This window comes from Primulina tabacum, chromosome 5, assembly GCF_025594145.1.
Source record: "Primulina tabacum isolate GXHZ01 chromosome 5, ASM2559414v2, whole genome shotgun sequence".
Taxonomy (NCBI): domain Eukaryota; kingdom Viridiplantae; phylum Streptophyta; class Magnoliopsida; order Lamiales; family Gesneriaceae; genus Primulina; species Primulina tabacum.
This window is the reverse complement of record NC_134554.1, coordinates 32,625,057-32,642,781: the sequence shown is the minus strand read 5'-3', so window position 1 is coordinate 32,642,781 and position 17,725 is coordinate 32,625,057. Positions and strand designations below refer to the sequence as shown.

Here is a 17,725-nt window from a genome sequence, read left to right as displayed (position 1 = left end):
CAACAATCATTACTCTGGTATCTCAAGAGGGACCATCAACGCCAATAATTTTGAGTTGAAGCCTGCTCTGATCAATATGGTTCAGCAAAACCAGTTTGCTGGAACTGCCACTTCTGATCCTCACGTTCATTTGAGGACATTCTTGGAGATCACGGATACGGTAAAAAATAATAATGTTCCTGATGATATTATTAGATTGTGTTTGTTTCCATTTTCTCTCAGGGACCAAGCAAGAGGATGGCTTCAATCGCTTCTTTTGGGGAGTATCACGACATGGCGGGAGTTGGCGACGAAATTCCTGGCGAAGTATTTTCCTCCTTCAAAGTCTGCGCAGTTGAAGATTAAGATTAGTACGTTCAGGCAGACTGATTTTGAGCAACTCTATAAGGCGTGAGAAAGATACAAAGAGCTGTTGAGAAAGTGCCCGAACCATGGCTTTGAAGACTGGGTGCAAATCGAATTATTTTACAACGGTCTAAATGGGTAAATACGAGATCAGTTTGGCCGATCAGTTGGCGCTTTCAGTTTGCGTCTCGATAGCTTCAGTTTTGGCTCGATAATTGATAAGTTCTAATTCTGATCAGTTTCAATTTCTGCGCACTTAGGTAAATTCATTAGAAAACAAAATAACTATAATGACCGAGATTTTATCACTGTAATCAGACATTAATTAATTGACAGAATTGAGGTTTCAGGAGCGAAAGTAAGATGTGAATGGAGAAGCTGAGCGCCATTGCACCACAAGATAAGTAATCGGACAGAACGTTCCGCGCCCGAGCGGTAGGTTTTGACCGCCCGAGCGCCGACTGAGATGCAAGAAAAATAAGCCACGTTTCTTTGCCATGCATTTGGATATATATATATACATAACTTCATTCCTTCAGAATTTAGCAGAAAGAGAAATCGAGAAAGCTCTGTGAAAATCCTTACGCCTTTGCACTTCTTAGAATTGTGATTACACAAGATCCGCTCGTCCGATTTTCAATTCGACTTCAGTACTGTATTTCTCTTCACAAGAGCTGCAACGAGACGTAAGTTTTCTTATGTTTTGATATGGTTTGAAAATATGGTATTGAAGGAATCATGATTTGATTTATATATGGTGTTCTTGAGATATTAGACATTGTATAATCGAAATCAGATCGAAGAATAGATACCGTATGGAATTGTTATCATTTTCAGAATTGAATTAATTGAGATTATACGGATTTGATATCAGATTATGTTTGTCGATCGATTATGAGGAGATTGGTATCTATTGATATTTGTATTGCTGAGTATATTGAGATTGTACAGTTATGCCGTTGAAACAGAATTGGATTGACTTCTGGTTATATCCAGTATTGATTTGAGTGGTATATTGATATTGTACTCCTCGATATTGTCATTGACAGATTTGAATTCGAGACTTCGACTTCGTCAGATCGACAAAAGAAAGGTATAAATCAATGTTGAACCGGGAAGATATGACTCGAGTTTGATTTGACTTGAGTTTCCCAAAACCACATACTTTACTTTATTGCATTGATATTTTCAATTCATGAGATTGATATGCTTAGTCTATTGATTTATAGCAAAGCATGTATTGAGTCATGGGCGGATGTGCCTAGTCATTGGCGGAGGTGCCAAGGTTGAATGAGTATACAAATAAAATAAATGTTATAATTGGATTAACCGTAAAATATTATTAAAATAAATATTATTTTCACATAAGAGCCAATAAAGCTCAAACCACAAGTTGGCTCACTGAACATCCATTCTAACATCTCGAACGTTTGAATAGTTCGAAATATATATATCTAGGATTCCTCGATTCGGGCCGAAGAAGCATTTAATATACAATAATCATATTATATTAATAAAATATTAAGGTACGCGAGCAGCTCTCGAACTATCGAACGAAATAATTTTGGCTAAAGTTCGACTTGAAAACAATTCAAATATGCTTGAGTTCAATAAATTTGAATACAAATCAAATAATTATCGAGCTGACTCGAAAAGTTCGCGAATTAATTCAATTCGTTTGCTGCCATAATTTTAATGATTTAAATTTTAAATAAAATCATCCTTTTGTCGGTTTAAATGATTTTTAAAAATAATATGCTAGTTATTTGAAAGATGTAATGTTTTAGCTTGTAAAGTTAATTATGTTGCATTTTAAGATTTGAATAATCGTGTAACTTATTTTACAATTTAAAATAAGATTTAGAATATCTTACCAATAATTAAGAGTTGATTGTCTATTCAAAATGAATAAATTATGTTAAAGATATTGTTTTTAGAAAACTTATAATAAAATAAAAGACCAAGTATAGCTGTTATATAAATGTTTTCCTTAATAATATAATATATTTATACAATTATACGAAAAAGAAGCGAAACACTTTAATGTGAATTAATATATTTGTTAATTGTTTAATAACAATGTAATAATTATACAATGTCCTAAAGATATTCATTGTGTGTCAAAATATTCATCATGCTAAATAGCAATGATCTTAACGATAATAAGAATCATCGTCAAGGATGACATGTCGTCGTAAACATTAAATGTGATGTATTATTAGAGAAATTTAAAGAGAGAAAAACTATTTCTTTGAGTCCATAAATTTCTCGCTATTTTCAAACATGTCAATAAAATATAATTTTTTTTTTATTTACATATAATATTTTATTTTATACATGAGACTTAATTAATAAAGAATGATTTTTAAAATTTAAAGATTTAATAATGTTCCTGGAAACCCGGCCCGAACATAGTATACCATTTGAGCCCAGAACTCCTCTCTTTGCGCAACCCGAAATCTCTTCAGTTTCCAAACGAAGCTAAACCAGACCACCAATTTTCCGCCGCTGTCATATCCATGGCCGAAGCTGACGCCTCCAGTCTCCCATCCTTGGCTGAGGTTATTCTTTGTTTGATTATATATATATATATGTTTATATATATATATATGTTGTATGTTTTTATCGTATTTTATATTTTATGTTTCGGAATTCAGCTATGTACAATGAAGTTTATTTACTATTGCTGAATTTCCGATTTAATCTGGATCCTGTTGTTTCCGAGACTTTTTAGGTTTTTATATATTTTTTGTTTCAGTGATGGGGTTTGGTTGGAGGGGGGAACTTGATCGGGTTGGGGCATGGGCGATCAGCTTAGGCGAGCTGAGTGGCTGTTTCTGATGCTGGGAAAAGTTCAAATTTCTCGTTTCCAAGTACATTTAAGTCCACTAAGTGAAAAATTTTGATGGTTTTAGAAATGCAATTCGAGCAAAAGCCCTTTTTTTGTTAGCTTAAGTTAGTGAAAATCAGAGGACTTTTAGGTTTTCGGTAAAAACAAGTTCTAATGGGGATCCTAATGCTCTTTGCCGCTGAATTTTTTAAATTATGTAATGGCTCAGCTGGGAAAGGGTGGAATTAAATTAAATTAATTTACTGAAAGGTGGTTAAGAGCAGAACACGAAGAACAAGGTTATAAATAAACAATCGTTGGCAACAAATGTATGAGAATTCCGAAGTAAGCAAAGTGATGCAGTAGGTTAAGAATTTAGCATCACAAACTGAGGGCTGGCATCTGACTTGCTCTTGGAGTTAATATTGATGAAAGGCTATCTTTATGTGGAACCTAGCAGAATTTCCCGAAGTTCTGTTAATCACTCCTGTAGCCTTCATTTCTTTAGGCCCTTGTTTTGGGACTTATAGACCTGTCGTTGATATAGTTTGCGGCTTTTTGAGTGACTCATTTGTGAATATTGAATAATCTTGTTGTTTGTGGATGCTGGTGTTAAATGTAAATGCTAATAATGTGAAATTAGTGAACTATCTATAGTAAACATGGTAAACCTCCCTGGAGATGGTTTATTTTCTTCATTGCATTGGTTTTACTTTGATCTGTAATGACATGCTATATCTGATTCTTTGGACCATAGCAATATTTATTGAATGAGAAAGAACAGAAAGCAGAAGTGGCTCCAAAAGCTGGAGGAGGATCTGACATTAATCCCTTGATAGAAGCTCCTGCTGAGGAAACTGTTCAGAAAAATGAGGAATCCCCAACTGTTGTTGATAGTGAAGATTCTCCTGCTGCTCCTGCTGAAGAGGGTGGTGATGCCTCTGCAGGAGAAAGTACGGAATCCAGTCCTGTTAGTGAAACGACTGATGTGGCAAACGCGGCCAGTGAAGAAAGCAATGATAGTCCTGAATCTGATAACCCAGTCGATCAAGAAACTGAAGAGACTCCAGAGATCAAGGTATGACTTGACAGAGCTCAATCCTCTATGTATCGGTTCGCTTGTATCTCCCCTCTTATTTTACACTCGGATTCGCAGATTGAGACAGCACCAGCAGACTTTCGTTTCCCGACAACGAATCAAACCAGGCACTGCTTCACTAGATATATTGAGTATCATAGGTGGGTAATGAAAGTTTGTTTCTTGCCTCCTCCTTCAATTGTAATTCTGATAATTCACAAACCTTTCGTGTACTATGGTGAGTAATATCAATTGCTTTACATGCCAGGTGCGTTGCTGCTAAAGGTGAAGGTGCTCCAGAGTGTGACAAGTTTGCCAAATATTATCGCTCCCTTTGTCCCGGTGAATGGGTATGTTTATCATCTACCTCGAAGTGTGTGCAAATGGAATTGACGTTTTTTTCGTTCCTCGTATATATTGATGACAATGACTTCATTAAATCTAATCTAAGATAATAAGAGGACGGGACTTGGGAGCAGAGGGACTAGTGGAGTGTTTGCCAAAGTAGGAACATGATTTCAAACAAATATATCCCTTGATTATTTATTATGAGAAATGACCTTCTGAAAGCTAGTTTCACGTTAAAGGGTAACAAACTTTGTGTTCTGTTGGGCTCTTGGGTAATTTCTGCCAAAATGCTCTGTTGTTTTTTTCTTCTTTAGCTTTAAACAGCTTTGTGGCATCATGCGAGGAGATATTTCATGGTGTTAAGCTGTAAGCTTTTTTGGGTCATTTTGGTTGCAGATTGATAGATGGAATGAGCAAAGGGAAAATGGCACTTTTCCAGGTCCTCTGTAAATAGAGCGCCAGCTCATTATGTTCCTACGAATGCTTTCTCTTCCACATATAGTTTTTTCTTTGAAGCAGCTAAAAATAAATATCGTGGCTTGTCTTTTTAGAGCATTTCAAGCACGAACTCTATCGCGGCATCCCCATAAATCAGATTGTTGTCTCTACAAATTTAGAGAAAATATTTCGTCCTTCCATGCATTGCCTTTTGTTCTGTTACACCAATATCTGCACTCGAAATCCCATTCATATATGTTCGATGCTAGTGTTTTTATAATTAAAGAAGTTAATGGTTCACTAGACAATCGGTTGGACGACAAAATTTTCAAGTTTACCTGTCATTTTTTTTTTTGAAAACTTCCTCTCTTAACGCAATTAGTCGATGAAATCGTATTGAGACAGGGTCATTTCAAATTAAGAATTCAATGTATTAATAAATTTCAGTCTCTCTCGTTTATGATGTGTCTAAAAGTTCTCTTGATTTACGAATTTCAAATGTTTATGTTCCTGCCATGTTATGAACGTTAAAATCCGAAGCGTGCATGCGTCGTACATGCTCGATTCCTTCCTCCCCCGAAACTCGGGTACTTCAGTGTTGTCTCTAAAGTATGCCAAGTTCGAAGCTTTCAATCTCCCCCATCGGTAATATATTATGTGTCAACCGAAGCATGTCGGGGTATTTTGTCCAGCAAAATGTCCATTTATAGCCTGATTATGGTTACAAAATTTTTCTCAACGAAGAAAAACTGGAAATGTAAAAAAGGTTTGAACAAATTTAAATAAATAATGTAGCTTGTATGATTTATAAATGAATTTAACCATCTGATTTGTATCGAGGATAAAAAGCAATAGCAATAAGATAAATGTTAGGAATTTCAATGAGATGGTTACACCATTTACTTTCAGATATACGAATTGCTGAGCGCAAGCGTTTTAACATTTTTATATTTGATGTGGCAAAAAATTGTGATTATCTGGACTAGTCTGTAGGCCCGTAAACGGATCCAAATAATCGTAGATCGGTATTCAAGCTAACTCGTAAGTGGGTCCAAGTAGCTGGTGGAGAGAAAATTTTGCGGGTTATCACCTGCGTGACAAACAAACGTCAGAGGTGCCAGGGTTTGCCAGACGTAGACATTCCGACGCTCAAATCAGAAAATAATTTAAAGATGTTATCTGAAGGTTAAAAAGTTTAATCATAAAATAATGAGAGTGTTTCTTGAATAATGAGAGTATTCCACTGTTTATAGATTTTTTAAGAGTATATAATGGGATTGAACTTTTGTAAGTAATTTAGACTTTAACATTGAGGTAAATAATAAAATTGGAATGTACCACATCAATATTCTTGCATAGCATTAACAACAGTTATACATGTCAACAAAATAAAGAGGAAAAACAATAATAAACACCCGAAAAATACTAGAATGTCGCGATATAAAATAAAGGAGCTAACATTATTTGCAAAAAAGCACAGAACAATAGTCTATAAAAACACGATTAATCTTACAATTAACAAGTGGAGTTCCACCATATTGAAAAACATCTGGAAACCTTTTAGGTTTCTTCCATTTTCCTTGGAAAATCTAACCCAATCCTGTACCTTTTGTGGATGAGTATATGAAAAACCTACCGCCGAAACCAGATTACATTGCTTCAAAATCTCGAAGAGTCCATTTAGATTTCAAAATCTCCCCCCAAGGGTCCTTTACTATATCCTAGCAGAGCAGGTTTGCATGCTTTTGTTAGAGTAGATGCCCTGCAAGCCAACGGTTGGTTAGGGAATTTATTGACTCAAGTGAAATAAACAATCTTTATTTTAATATAATTTAATTTTTTATGGTCTTGTTATACTTTATCTGTATACCCATGCAAACAGCATAGATAAAGTCCTTGATTATGCTTTAATACAAATGAATCGTAATTCGATGTTGAAACTCATTTGTAAACACTGCATATTCTAAATTCGTTCCTAGTCGATTCAGCCACCTAAAACAGGGACAAAAGCCGCTTGAGCTCGAGACTAGTATCTGTGATGTTGTGTAATGCGTTTCTTGGTAAGGCCATAGGGATGTCCAAACATGCAGATGGGTAGTCATATGATGATTATACCGAACAACCCTCCCTCGGACTTTCCAAGTGGTTATCATTAATCGAGAGGATAAGTTCGTGGTTATGATTGTGCACCATTAGTCCTTACGACCCGGGACAACACTGAGGCTCTATATGCTAGGGCTGTGCTTTGACTCGTTTACCGGCTTCAGGAGAGTCATCATGTGGCGAGGTTGGGTACAGTTGCGACACATATAGGAGCCAGTGCATTGTAGTCGGGGATTCACCGCTCACCTACGGGTGTGGATATCCTATGTGATCTGATGAAATAATAGTGCTGTGAAATCTCTGGCCAGAGTATGAGATGTACGTTAGAGAAGGAGTTCTCAAATAGTACACGCGATGCCACTATTATAGCTATCACATAGTTATCGAATTATTGTGCAACCCTCGATGAACCAATGGTTGCATATTCGATCGGGATATATGAGATGAAGGGACCGTACTGTACGTTAATCATAATCGACTGGTTCTTGCAGGCACTATCAGTGATACCTAGGGGATCATGGGGCGATGCTACTAGACGCTCTTACCATGATCCGATGGGTGCAATCAGAAATAAGTTCTGACATTCTTGATCAATGATTTGATGAAAAGAATGGGGTTAACTAGGGTAAGCCCGAATAAAGGAAATTGTCCTGAATCACAAATAGTTGTGAACTCACGGCTAGCTGTATCTGTAACACCTCTGACCGATTTTAATAAAATAACTGCGGAATGAATTTAAAATTTTTCTTGAAGGGAGGAAGGATTAAAATTTCATGACATAAAAACATTTACAAACAAATGTATATACATGATCAATGAAATGATACAACCAAAATACAAAATATCATTTGTATGATCATGTCCAAAATGCTAGCAAAATACTCTTCTTCCTTCCTTCTCTATATGCATATGACCCTGGCTCACAATCAACGTCCCGGCCCGTCGCTCTTATCTGCATCATATGAATAACTGAAATGAGTATAAAACTCAGCAAGTGGAACTCTTACATAGCAATGGATACATAGCATACTCTGAAAATCATGACTTTGAAAACATTAAATACCATCAACTCTAGAAACATGAATAACATAGCAAAACATGAACAATAAGATGGTATTTCTCTTTTCTCTGTTGGATTGATATCTATATAGTATCTCTGGCTCTGTACCTATATCCCATCGATATAAATCGTTAACTCTGAGGGATATAAGCCTATGGTCGTTGATCAACTAATTGCATGCAATCTCTGACTATGTATCTATCAATCCATAAAACATTTGAACTTTCTCTTTGGTATTTTACAAACACTTTGCATACTCTATCTCTTGTATTCCCTTTTACACAATTGAGACATTCAATTGCCTCTAATATACAACAAGGTATATCTATACATAATATGAATCAAATGAAAGGGAATAACATGTTAAAACATTGTAACACAATACATATATTATCATGTGAGCACAAGGAAATGAATTCCACTTACTACACTTGGATCACTTGATTCTATACTCTTGGAACAAAACCTACAACAATAAACCATAAATTTCACCATCAACATCTCAATAATCATAAACCCATACCATAAACTTCATAAAGCCAACACACTCTAAATACCCAAGACTTCTCCCAACACCATAAACCAAGAAATAATCAAAGCCACAAGCTTACCTTAGCTCCTTGAACTCAAAATAACCTTGTTCTCACTTCAAAAAGCCACCAAGATGCAAGAATCAAAGGAAGGAAATGGAGAAATGAGAAAACCCTAGTCTCCCTTGAGAGAAGAATCGAGAATGAGGGGAAGGAAATGAGGGAAATGAAGCCAACTCATTCATTTAACTCACTTAAAATCCGAAAACACGACTTTACTGTTCACGGATCGCGGGTGCGCTAGCCCTTGCACCGCGGGTGCGCTATGCCTTCGGCACCTCATCCAAAAATCTGAAACAGTAGAACGTGGGTGCGCTGCATTTTGGAGTGCTGGGTGCACTCTAGTCACCGCGGGTGCACTACAAGTTGGAGTGCGGGTGCACTACAACTTGGAGTGCGGGTGCACTCTGGTCACCGCGTACTCTACGCACAGCTTCTCCAAAGATCGCCTCCGAAACGTCTCTTCCCATCAAAATTTGGAAAAATGGTAAACTACAAAGTTGTAGCTCTATGTATTAGCTTGCATCTCCAATTGGCCTCATGTCATTTGAAGGTCTGAGTAAAAAGTTATGCTAAATCTCCCAACATGTGTCACTGGAGGAATGTCGAAACACACGACACACTTCGGGGCACTTTTGGCTTACCTTCCATAATGATTTGAACAAAACTCAAAATAAGAAAGTTACACCTCTATGTCTTATATAACCACTCCAATTGGCCTCATACCAATTGGCTCAACATACGAATTATCACGAATTTAATCGTAATGACGCTACAATCAAACTACACAACATCTATCATCAACAATACTATAAATCATAAATCGCCATCCTTAACATCAAAACTATACTTAAACTTACCTAAATAATCAATAAACATAAGAAATCCTAAACCATACCGATCACCAAGCTTGGCTATTACAGTATCCCTGAACCATTGAGGGTTACACAAGCACTGGTTTACTTGTTCCCGTTGAGATAATAAATTCAATGAGTTGAATTTATAAGAAATGAGTTTGATATGATCAATCGATAAGCTTATAAATAAAGTTTATAAAAGCTTATAGAAATTTTGAGAGTATGACTGTTAAGACATTCAAAGGAATGCACATGCCTTATTTAGACATTAGTGATCTCGAAATTAAAGTGTGCATCATAATAACAGACCAACTGAAATTGTCATATCGATGATATTGGATCGTCGATCGGGATTATGATGATATTAATGTAATGGGAGCATGGATCATGAGCTTGTAAGAGTATAAGCTTATCATGCTAATTTATTAAAGTTCAATTTAGGCTTTAATAATCAAATTATAATTTAATTGAGTTAAAATATAGCCCATTAAGTTTTTATAAAATATGATATTGATTTATGTAATATGAAAATATTCATGATACCATAATTTTAGAAGCTTGCACACAAAGAAAATGATATTGCATGATTAGTGGTCTGATATTTTCGAGAATCAAATATATGTTGAAATCCATTACCTTAATTAATGTGATTAATTAAGGAAACTATAATTAATTAAAATAATAAAATATATTATTTTGGTTAATTTATAAATGGCATGACCGAAGGTTTGAGAAATGAGAATTGATTTTCCCAAAAGTTTTCGGTGATTTGGCATGCAAATAAATTTTAGAATCTTTAATTGACTTAATTAATCTAATTGATTAAGTAAATAGAATATAAGAAATGATAATAAGGATTTAGATTCTTATTTGACAATATAAGCATGCATCCGAAAGGCTAGAGAATAATACAATATACTTTCGGCTCTTCCCAATGCCAAGCGGCTCTCGAAAGTTTGGTTCTTATTCCAAGAAGTTTTCGGCAATGCATTCAGTCGACTTCTTCGTATTCTATCTCTACGCAAAAACATCTTCTAATTTTCTAGATGCAAATTAGAGGAGGAACAAGTAATCCGGTCGTGGACCTGATTCGAAGATTAAAGAATTAGATCGAAGAACGTTCGTAGGGATTTACAACAAGAGCTACGTCTGCTAATACTAGAGTAGTTGGTGCCAAGTGAAATTATTCACCAAAGGTATAAAATTCTAACGCCCTATGAATGTTTGATTATAAAATCATACGAGCGCCCAAAGCAAAACATATTTTGATTGTCAAAATAAATAAAAATTTTAAACTTCCGCTGCGTTTGGGCGTGTAGAAAACCGAGATCCAACAGTGGTATCAGAGCCAGGCTTCCTAAATCGTATGATTTTAAATCATATTGAATAATTAATTTCTAACCACACAAGAAAATTTTTCATAAAATCGTAGCACCATAAAATTTATTTTTTTTCAGAAAAAAAACAAAAAAAAAAATTTTCGGATCTGCCCGGAACTGTTCCGGGCAGACCGCTGCGCACAGGCGCCGCGCGCAGCGCGCGGCCGCGCGGCGTTCGGAGCGTCCGCACGCAGCGCTCGCACGGCAGGCAGGCGCGCTGCGCCGATGCTCGTGCGTGGCGTGCGGAAAGTCTGCACGCGGCGCACGCAGCACTGCTGTCCCTGCCCGAAACGTTCGGGCAGCGGGCGGTCAGCGAGGGCGGCTGCCCGGGATCGTCTCGGGAAGCATTCTGAATGACGGGCTTGAATTGTTTGGGCCTAAGGTGCAATTTTCTGATTTTTCAAATTTTTTGGCAAAATTGATATTTTTGAAAATTGTTTCAATTTTTATTTTGGAAAATTAAAAAATTTTCTTGTAAAATAAATAATTAGAATATGATTTTAATTATTTATGGTAAAAATGAGTTTTTATAAGAAATCAATTATTATTCATTTAATTGGAAATTAAATAAATGAGTTTATTTAATTTATTAAATCCTTTAATAATTGTGGTGGTTAGTGATAAAATTATTAGATATATGATTTATCAATTAATTAAATTGTTTAATTAAATTGATGTTAATATCTGATATTAAATGCATGAATGATGATCGAGAGCCTTGACCAATATGTTAGGTGTATGTTAGGATATGTTACTGTTTTATTCGTTTTTTTTTTAATATTTGATATTATTAAAGTGGGCTTGGTTTATGGCCCGTTCCCACCCCATGAGATGTATCTCTTATGTGTCATGTCTATTTAAATGTAATTATTAGAAATAATGGGAGATCAAGACTGGAAGATGGTGGGCCCGGTGGACGAGATGAAGACATGTAAAATATTGGAAGCACTTGTAATAGTTGCATTTGCATCCTTGCATTCACTTAGGTTTTGGACCTGGGTCCATGTTTGGCTCACATGGATCTAATAGTGTTGGCGATCGATCATCCTTATTTATTGTTGAATGTCATATTATGATATATGGGATATATAGTAGTATGCATGTATGTATATTATTAGATAATATAGTTGCATGGATCCGGCAAACATACAAACATGGCACGCGATTTTAAATTAAAATGATGAGACAATTTTAAAATTAAAATATCTCATTTTGAATATGATTCAAAATTCATATCAAACCGTAAAAGTAAAAATTAAAAGAGTTTAATTTTTCCTTGCCTTCCATCAACCGTGGTTGCATGTTGATCGCTACCCGCGGACAGTGTCTGGCTCATATTATTGGGGAGGCCTGTACGCCGGAAAGCTGTGACTTCCAACGGACATATGATGTGAATTGAGTGGAACTCCCATGACTTAGGCTCATATTATTGGGGGAACTCATGGCGACCGTTTACTACAAATCAATATTGATGGGTCGGTTTGACACGCGAAAATAAACGGCATCATATTATTGAATCCTTATTAAACGTGAGGCAAAACACGCGGAGGTTGCATAGGGATGAAATTGGATTCTACCTTTTAGAAATTATAATTGGCTGATATTATTCGGGATTATAATTGGCTAATTGGACTCTACGTGCCCACTAAGGAAATACGATTTCCCTTTTTCATCAGATGGTGGTGGAAATGTCAAAATAGTGGGAGAGAGATTTATAAAATGAAATCCATATTTTATATCTTAAAATTATTTTAAAATAATCAGCAACCATTGTTCTGTTTCTATATCAGTATATTTTCGATTTCGTCACGTAATCCATTTTTGTTATTAACAAGCTAACCGAATCTAATTTTCAAGACTGGTTGGAAAAATTGTTCTAAATTAGGAGAATATGACATACACACTAATGTCAGTCCTGCTGAACTGACAAAGCATGCAAGATGGTAGGACCATAGTATGCAAGATAAAGTGTGATGTGCTCGCTTTTATGTCAAATGAACTGTAGGGACAGTTTGAGGAAATGTTGAATGTTGCTGACATTTGAATAAACATGCAAGAGTTGCATGGCACATGAAACTCGTACAGTGATGCACACCATTTTAAAAGCTCATGACTACATGCATGCAAGATGGGGCTCTGGCCCATGAGCGTGGTGTACATATGATTGGGCTTATTGAAAATGTGGTGGGCCTGGAATATGTGATTCCTAACGAGTTAATTGATGACATCAATTTGTTGTCTTTCTCTTCCTCATTTGACGGGGTTATGGTGAACTTCAATTTGGATAAGATAGATGATAGCCTTGAAGAGCTAGTTAATACGCTTATAACTTATGAGATCACCATAAAACAGAAATTATTGCTTTTCTTATGGGCCTTTCGTCAGAAGAAAATTGCCCACAAGGTAAGGGAAAGAAATGTTCTTCCCCTCACAAGAAAAACAATCCCAATAAGAGGCAAACTCTGAAAGACACTTAAAAGGCCTACAAAGCCCGATAAGTTAGAACATATTTATTTCACTGTAAAAAGTCCGGGCATAAGAAATTATATGTGCCAGAAATGTTCTGGAAATGATAAGTGAATGTCCAAGTAAACATGATTTCAACAACAAACAAAAGAAAGTTAGATGATCCAAATCCCACACAAATATGGCACGCTAGACTAGGTCACATTTCTCAAAGAAAGATGCACAAGCTAGTGGGAGAATGCATGTTTGACTTGTCAGACATAAATTCTCTACTTACCCGTGAGTCCTGTCTGAAAGGAAAAATGACCAAGACTTCATTCGATGGAAACGTAGAACGTGCACATGGTCTACTGGATTTGATCCACACAGACGTTTGTGGCCCGCTAAGTGTTAGCACAAAATTTTGGCATTCCTACTTCATTACCTTTATTAATGACCATTCGAGGTATGGGTACGTTTATTTGATGAAACACAAATTTGAAGCATTTGAAAAGTTCAAAGAATTCAGATCTGAAGTAGAAAATCAGCTTGAAAGAAGTATTAAGGCACTTCGATCTGATCGAGGTGGAGAATACTTAAGTGCTGAATTTTTGGGTTATCTAAAAGAAAATGAGATTCTCTCACAGTGGACTCCACCAGCAACACCACAATTGAATGGTGTCTCTGAACGTCGAAATCAAACATTGATGGACATGGTTCGATCTATGATGAGATTCACTGAATTGCCTACATCGTTTTGGGGCTTTGCGCTTGAAACTGCGGCACTGTTGTTGAATAATGTCCATGCTAAAGCAGTTGATAAAACACCATATGAGATATGGATGGGAAAAACTCCCAAATATTCTTACGAGAGAATATGAGGATGTCCTGCTTACGTGAAGCAGACAGTGGGAGACAAATTGGATAGTAGATCCACTTTGTGGTACTTTGTAGGATATCCAAAGAATTCTGTTGGATATTATTTCTATCATCCCAATGAAGCAAAAGTGTTTGTTTCAAGAAATGCCACCTTTTTGGAAAAGGAATTTCTATTAGATAGAAAAGGCAAGATGATAGAACTTGAAGAAATTCAAGATACTCCCTCAACTATAGAAGTTGAACCCATTTCCCAAGAACCAGTAGTTGAAGTACAAGCTTCTAGAAGATCTGATAGGGTTATTAGACCACCTGCAATATATACGTTTCTTCATGAACAAGGCCATGATGAGTCTTGTGTTGGATGTGATCCAATGAATTTCAAAGAAGCAATATCTGATACTGATTCAACCAAATGGCTTGAAGCCATGCAGTCAGAAATGGACTCTATGTATTCAAACCAAGTCTGGACATTAGTGGATCCACCTAAGGGAATCGTTCTCATAGAATGCAAATGGATCTACAAAAGAAAGCTTGGGGCGAATGGGAAGGTAGTGACCTTCAAAGCAAGACTGCTTGGAAAATGTTATATTCAAAGGTAAGGAGTTGTCTATGAGAAAACTTTTTCACCAGTTGCTATGTTTAAGTCTATTAGAATACTACTAGCCATAGCAGCATAGTATGACTATGAGATATGACAAACGGATGTAAAGACTGCATTCATCAATGGAGACATCAAAGAGAAAATTGATATGTCTCAACCTGAGGGATACACATCAGTGGGAAGTGAGCATAAGGTATGCAAACTTCAGAGATCAATATATGGTCTCAAGCAGACGTCAAGGAGTTGGAAACTCAGATTTGATAGCACTATCAAAGAGTTTGATTTTGCTAAGAATCCTGAGGAACCATGCATGTACAAGAAAGTTAGTGGGAGTGTAGTGACATTCCTGGTACTTTATGTTGATGATATCATGTTCATTGGGAATGATGTAGGATTATTGAGATCAACTAAAGTATGTTTAGCGAGTAAATTCTCCATGAAAGAAATGGGTGAAGCGTCCTATGTATTGGGAATACAAATCTATAGAGATAGATAAAAAAGGATGTTGGGGCTCACCCAAGCCACCTATATCGATACCATTATAAAGCGATTATCTATGGAAGAGTCCAAGAGAGGATACTTACCAATGTGTCATGGTGTTACTCTATCTAAGACAATGTTTCCCAAAACTGATGAAGAGATAGAGATGATGACACGTATTTCATATGCGTCAGCCATTGGTAGTATCATGTATGGTGTGATATAGACACGTCCTGATGTTGCTTACGCTCTGAGTGTTACAAGCAGATATCAGGTAAACCCTGGTCCAATATATTGGAAGGCCGTGAAAGATATTCTTAAGTACTTGAGAAGGACTAAGAACTTGTTCATGGTCTATGGGGTAGAGAATTGAAATTGGAAGGCTACACTGATTCTAGCTTCCAATGTGACGTAGATGATTCGAAATCGACCTCTGGCTTTGTATTCATGCTTAATGGTGCGGCAGTCTCTTGGAAAAGTTCCAAGTAAGACACCGTTGCGGATTCCACCACTGAAGCTGAATACATTGTTGCATCTGATGCAGCCAAAGAGGTAGTTTGGATGAGAAATTTTGTCCAAGAGTTGGGCGTTATTCCTAATGGAGTTGATCCAGTCCCGTTGTACTGGGACAACACTGGTGCCGTTGCGCAAGCAAAGGAACCAAGGTCTCATTAGCGATCCAAACATGTACTGAGGAAGTTCCACATCATACGGGAGATTGTGGGAAGAGGAGACATATCAGTCGAAAGAGTCTCCTCTGCAGATAATGTTGCTGATCCACTTACAAAGCCCTTACCAGGACCATTGTTTGAAAAGCATCGCGAAGCAATGGGATTATGGGTAGTTGGCTCTAGGACAAGTGGGAGATTGTTAGAGTAGATGCCCTGCAAGCCAACGGTTGGCTAGGGAATTTATTGACTCAAGTGAAATAAACAATCTTTATTTTAATATAATTTAACTTTTTATGGTCTTGTTATACTTTATCTGTATACCCATGCAAACAACATAGATAAAGTACTTGATTATGCTTTAATACAAATGAATCGTAATTCGATGTTGAAACTCATTTGTAAACACTGCATATTCTAAATTCGTTCCTAGTCGATTCAGCCGCCTAAAACAGGGATAAAGGCCGCTTGAGCTCGAGACTAGCATCTGTGAGGTTGTGTACTGCGTTTCTTGGTAAGGGCATATGGATGTCCAAACATGCAGATGGGTAGTCATATGATGATTATACCGAACAACCCTCCCTCGGACTTTCCAAGTGGTTATCATTCATCGAGAGGATAAGTTCGTGGTTATGATTGTGCACCATTAGTCCTTACGACCGGGACAACACTGAGGCTCTATATGCTAGGGCTGTGCTTTGACTCGTTTACCGGCTCCAGAAGAGTCATCAGGTGGCGAGATTGGGTACAGTTGCGACGCATATAGGAGCTAGTGCATTGTAGTCGGGGATTCACCGCTCACCTACGAGTGTGGATATCCTATATGATCTGATGAAATAATAGTGCGTGGAATCTCTGGCCAGAGTATGAGATGTACAATAGAGAAGGAGTTCTCAAATAGTACACGCGATGCCACTATTATAGCTATCACATAGTTATCGAATTATTGTGCAACCCTCGATGAACCAATGGTTGCATATTCGATCGGGATATATGAGATGAAGGGACCGTACTGTACGTTAATCATAATCGACTGGTTCTTGCAGGCACTATCAGTGATACCTAGGGGATCATGGGGCGATGCTACTAGACGCTCTTACCATGATCCGATGGGTGCAATCAGAAATGAGTTCTGACATTCTTGATCAAAGAGTTGATGAAAAGAATGGGTTAACTAGGGTAAGCCCGAATAAAGAAAATTGTCCTGAATCACAAATAGTTGTGAAATCACGGCTAGCTGTATCCCTGAACCATTGAGGGTTACACAAGCACTGGTTTACTTGTTCCCGTTGAGATAATAAATTCAATGAGTTGAATTTATAAGAAATGAGTTTGATATGATCAATCGATAAGCTTATAAATAAAGTTTATAAAAGCTTATAGAAATTTTGAGAGTATGACTGTTAAGACATTCAAAGGAATGAACATGCCTTATTTAGACATTGGTGATCTCGAAATTAAAGTGTGCATCATAATAACAGACAAGTTGAAATTGTCATATCGATGATATTGGATCGTCGATCGGGATTATGATGATATTAATGTAATGGGAGCATGGATCATGAGCTTGTAATAGTATAAGCTTATCATGCTAATTTATTAAAGTTCAATTAGGCTTTAATAA

General features: G+C 36.7%; 1 protein-coding gene across 1 annotated transcript; it reads left to right on the top strand.

The window, feature by feature from the left end:
* Nucleotides 1-2,747: 2,747 nt before the first annotated feature.
* LOC142547426 (uncharacterized) lies at nucleotides 2,748-5,243 on the top strand. The gene is made up of 5 exons (XM_075655720.1): nucleotides 2,748-2,906; nucleotides 3,933-4,253; nucleotides 4,332-4,414; nucleotides 4,522-4,603; nucleotides 4,998-5,243. Exons 1-5 carry the CDS (start codon nucleotides 2,865-2,867, stop codon nucleotides 5,049-5,051), a joined length of 582 nt encoding a protein of 193 aa, XP_075511835.1. The 5' UTR covers nucleotides 2,748-2,864; the 3' UTR covers nucleotides 5,052-5,243.
* Nucleotides 5,244-17,725: the final 12,482 nt, after the last annotated feature.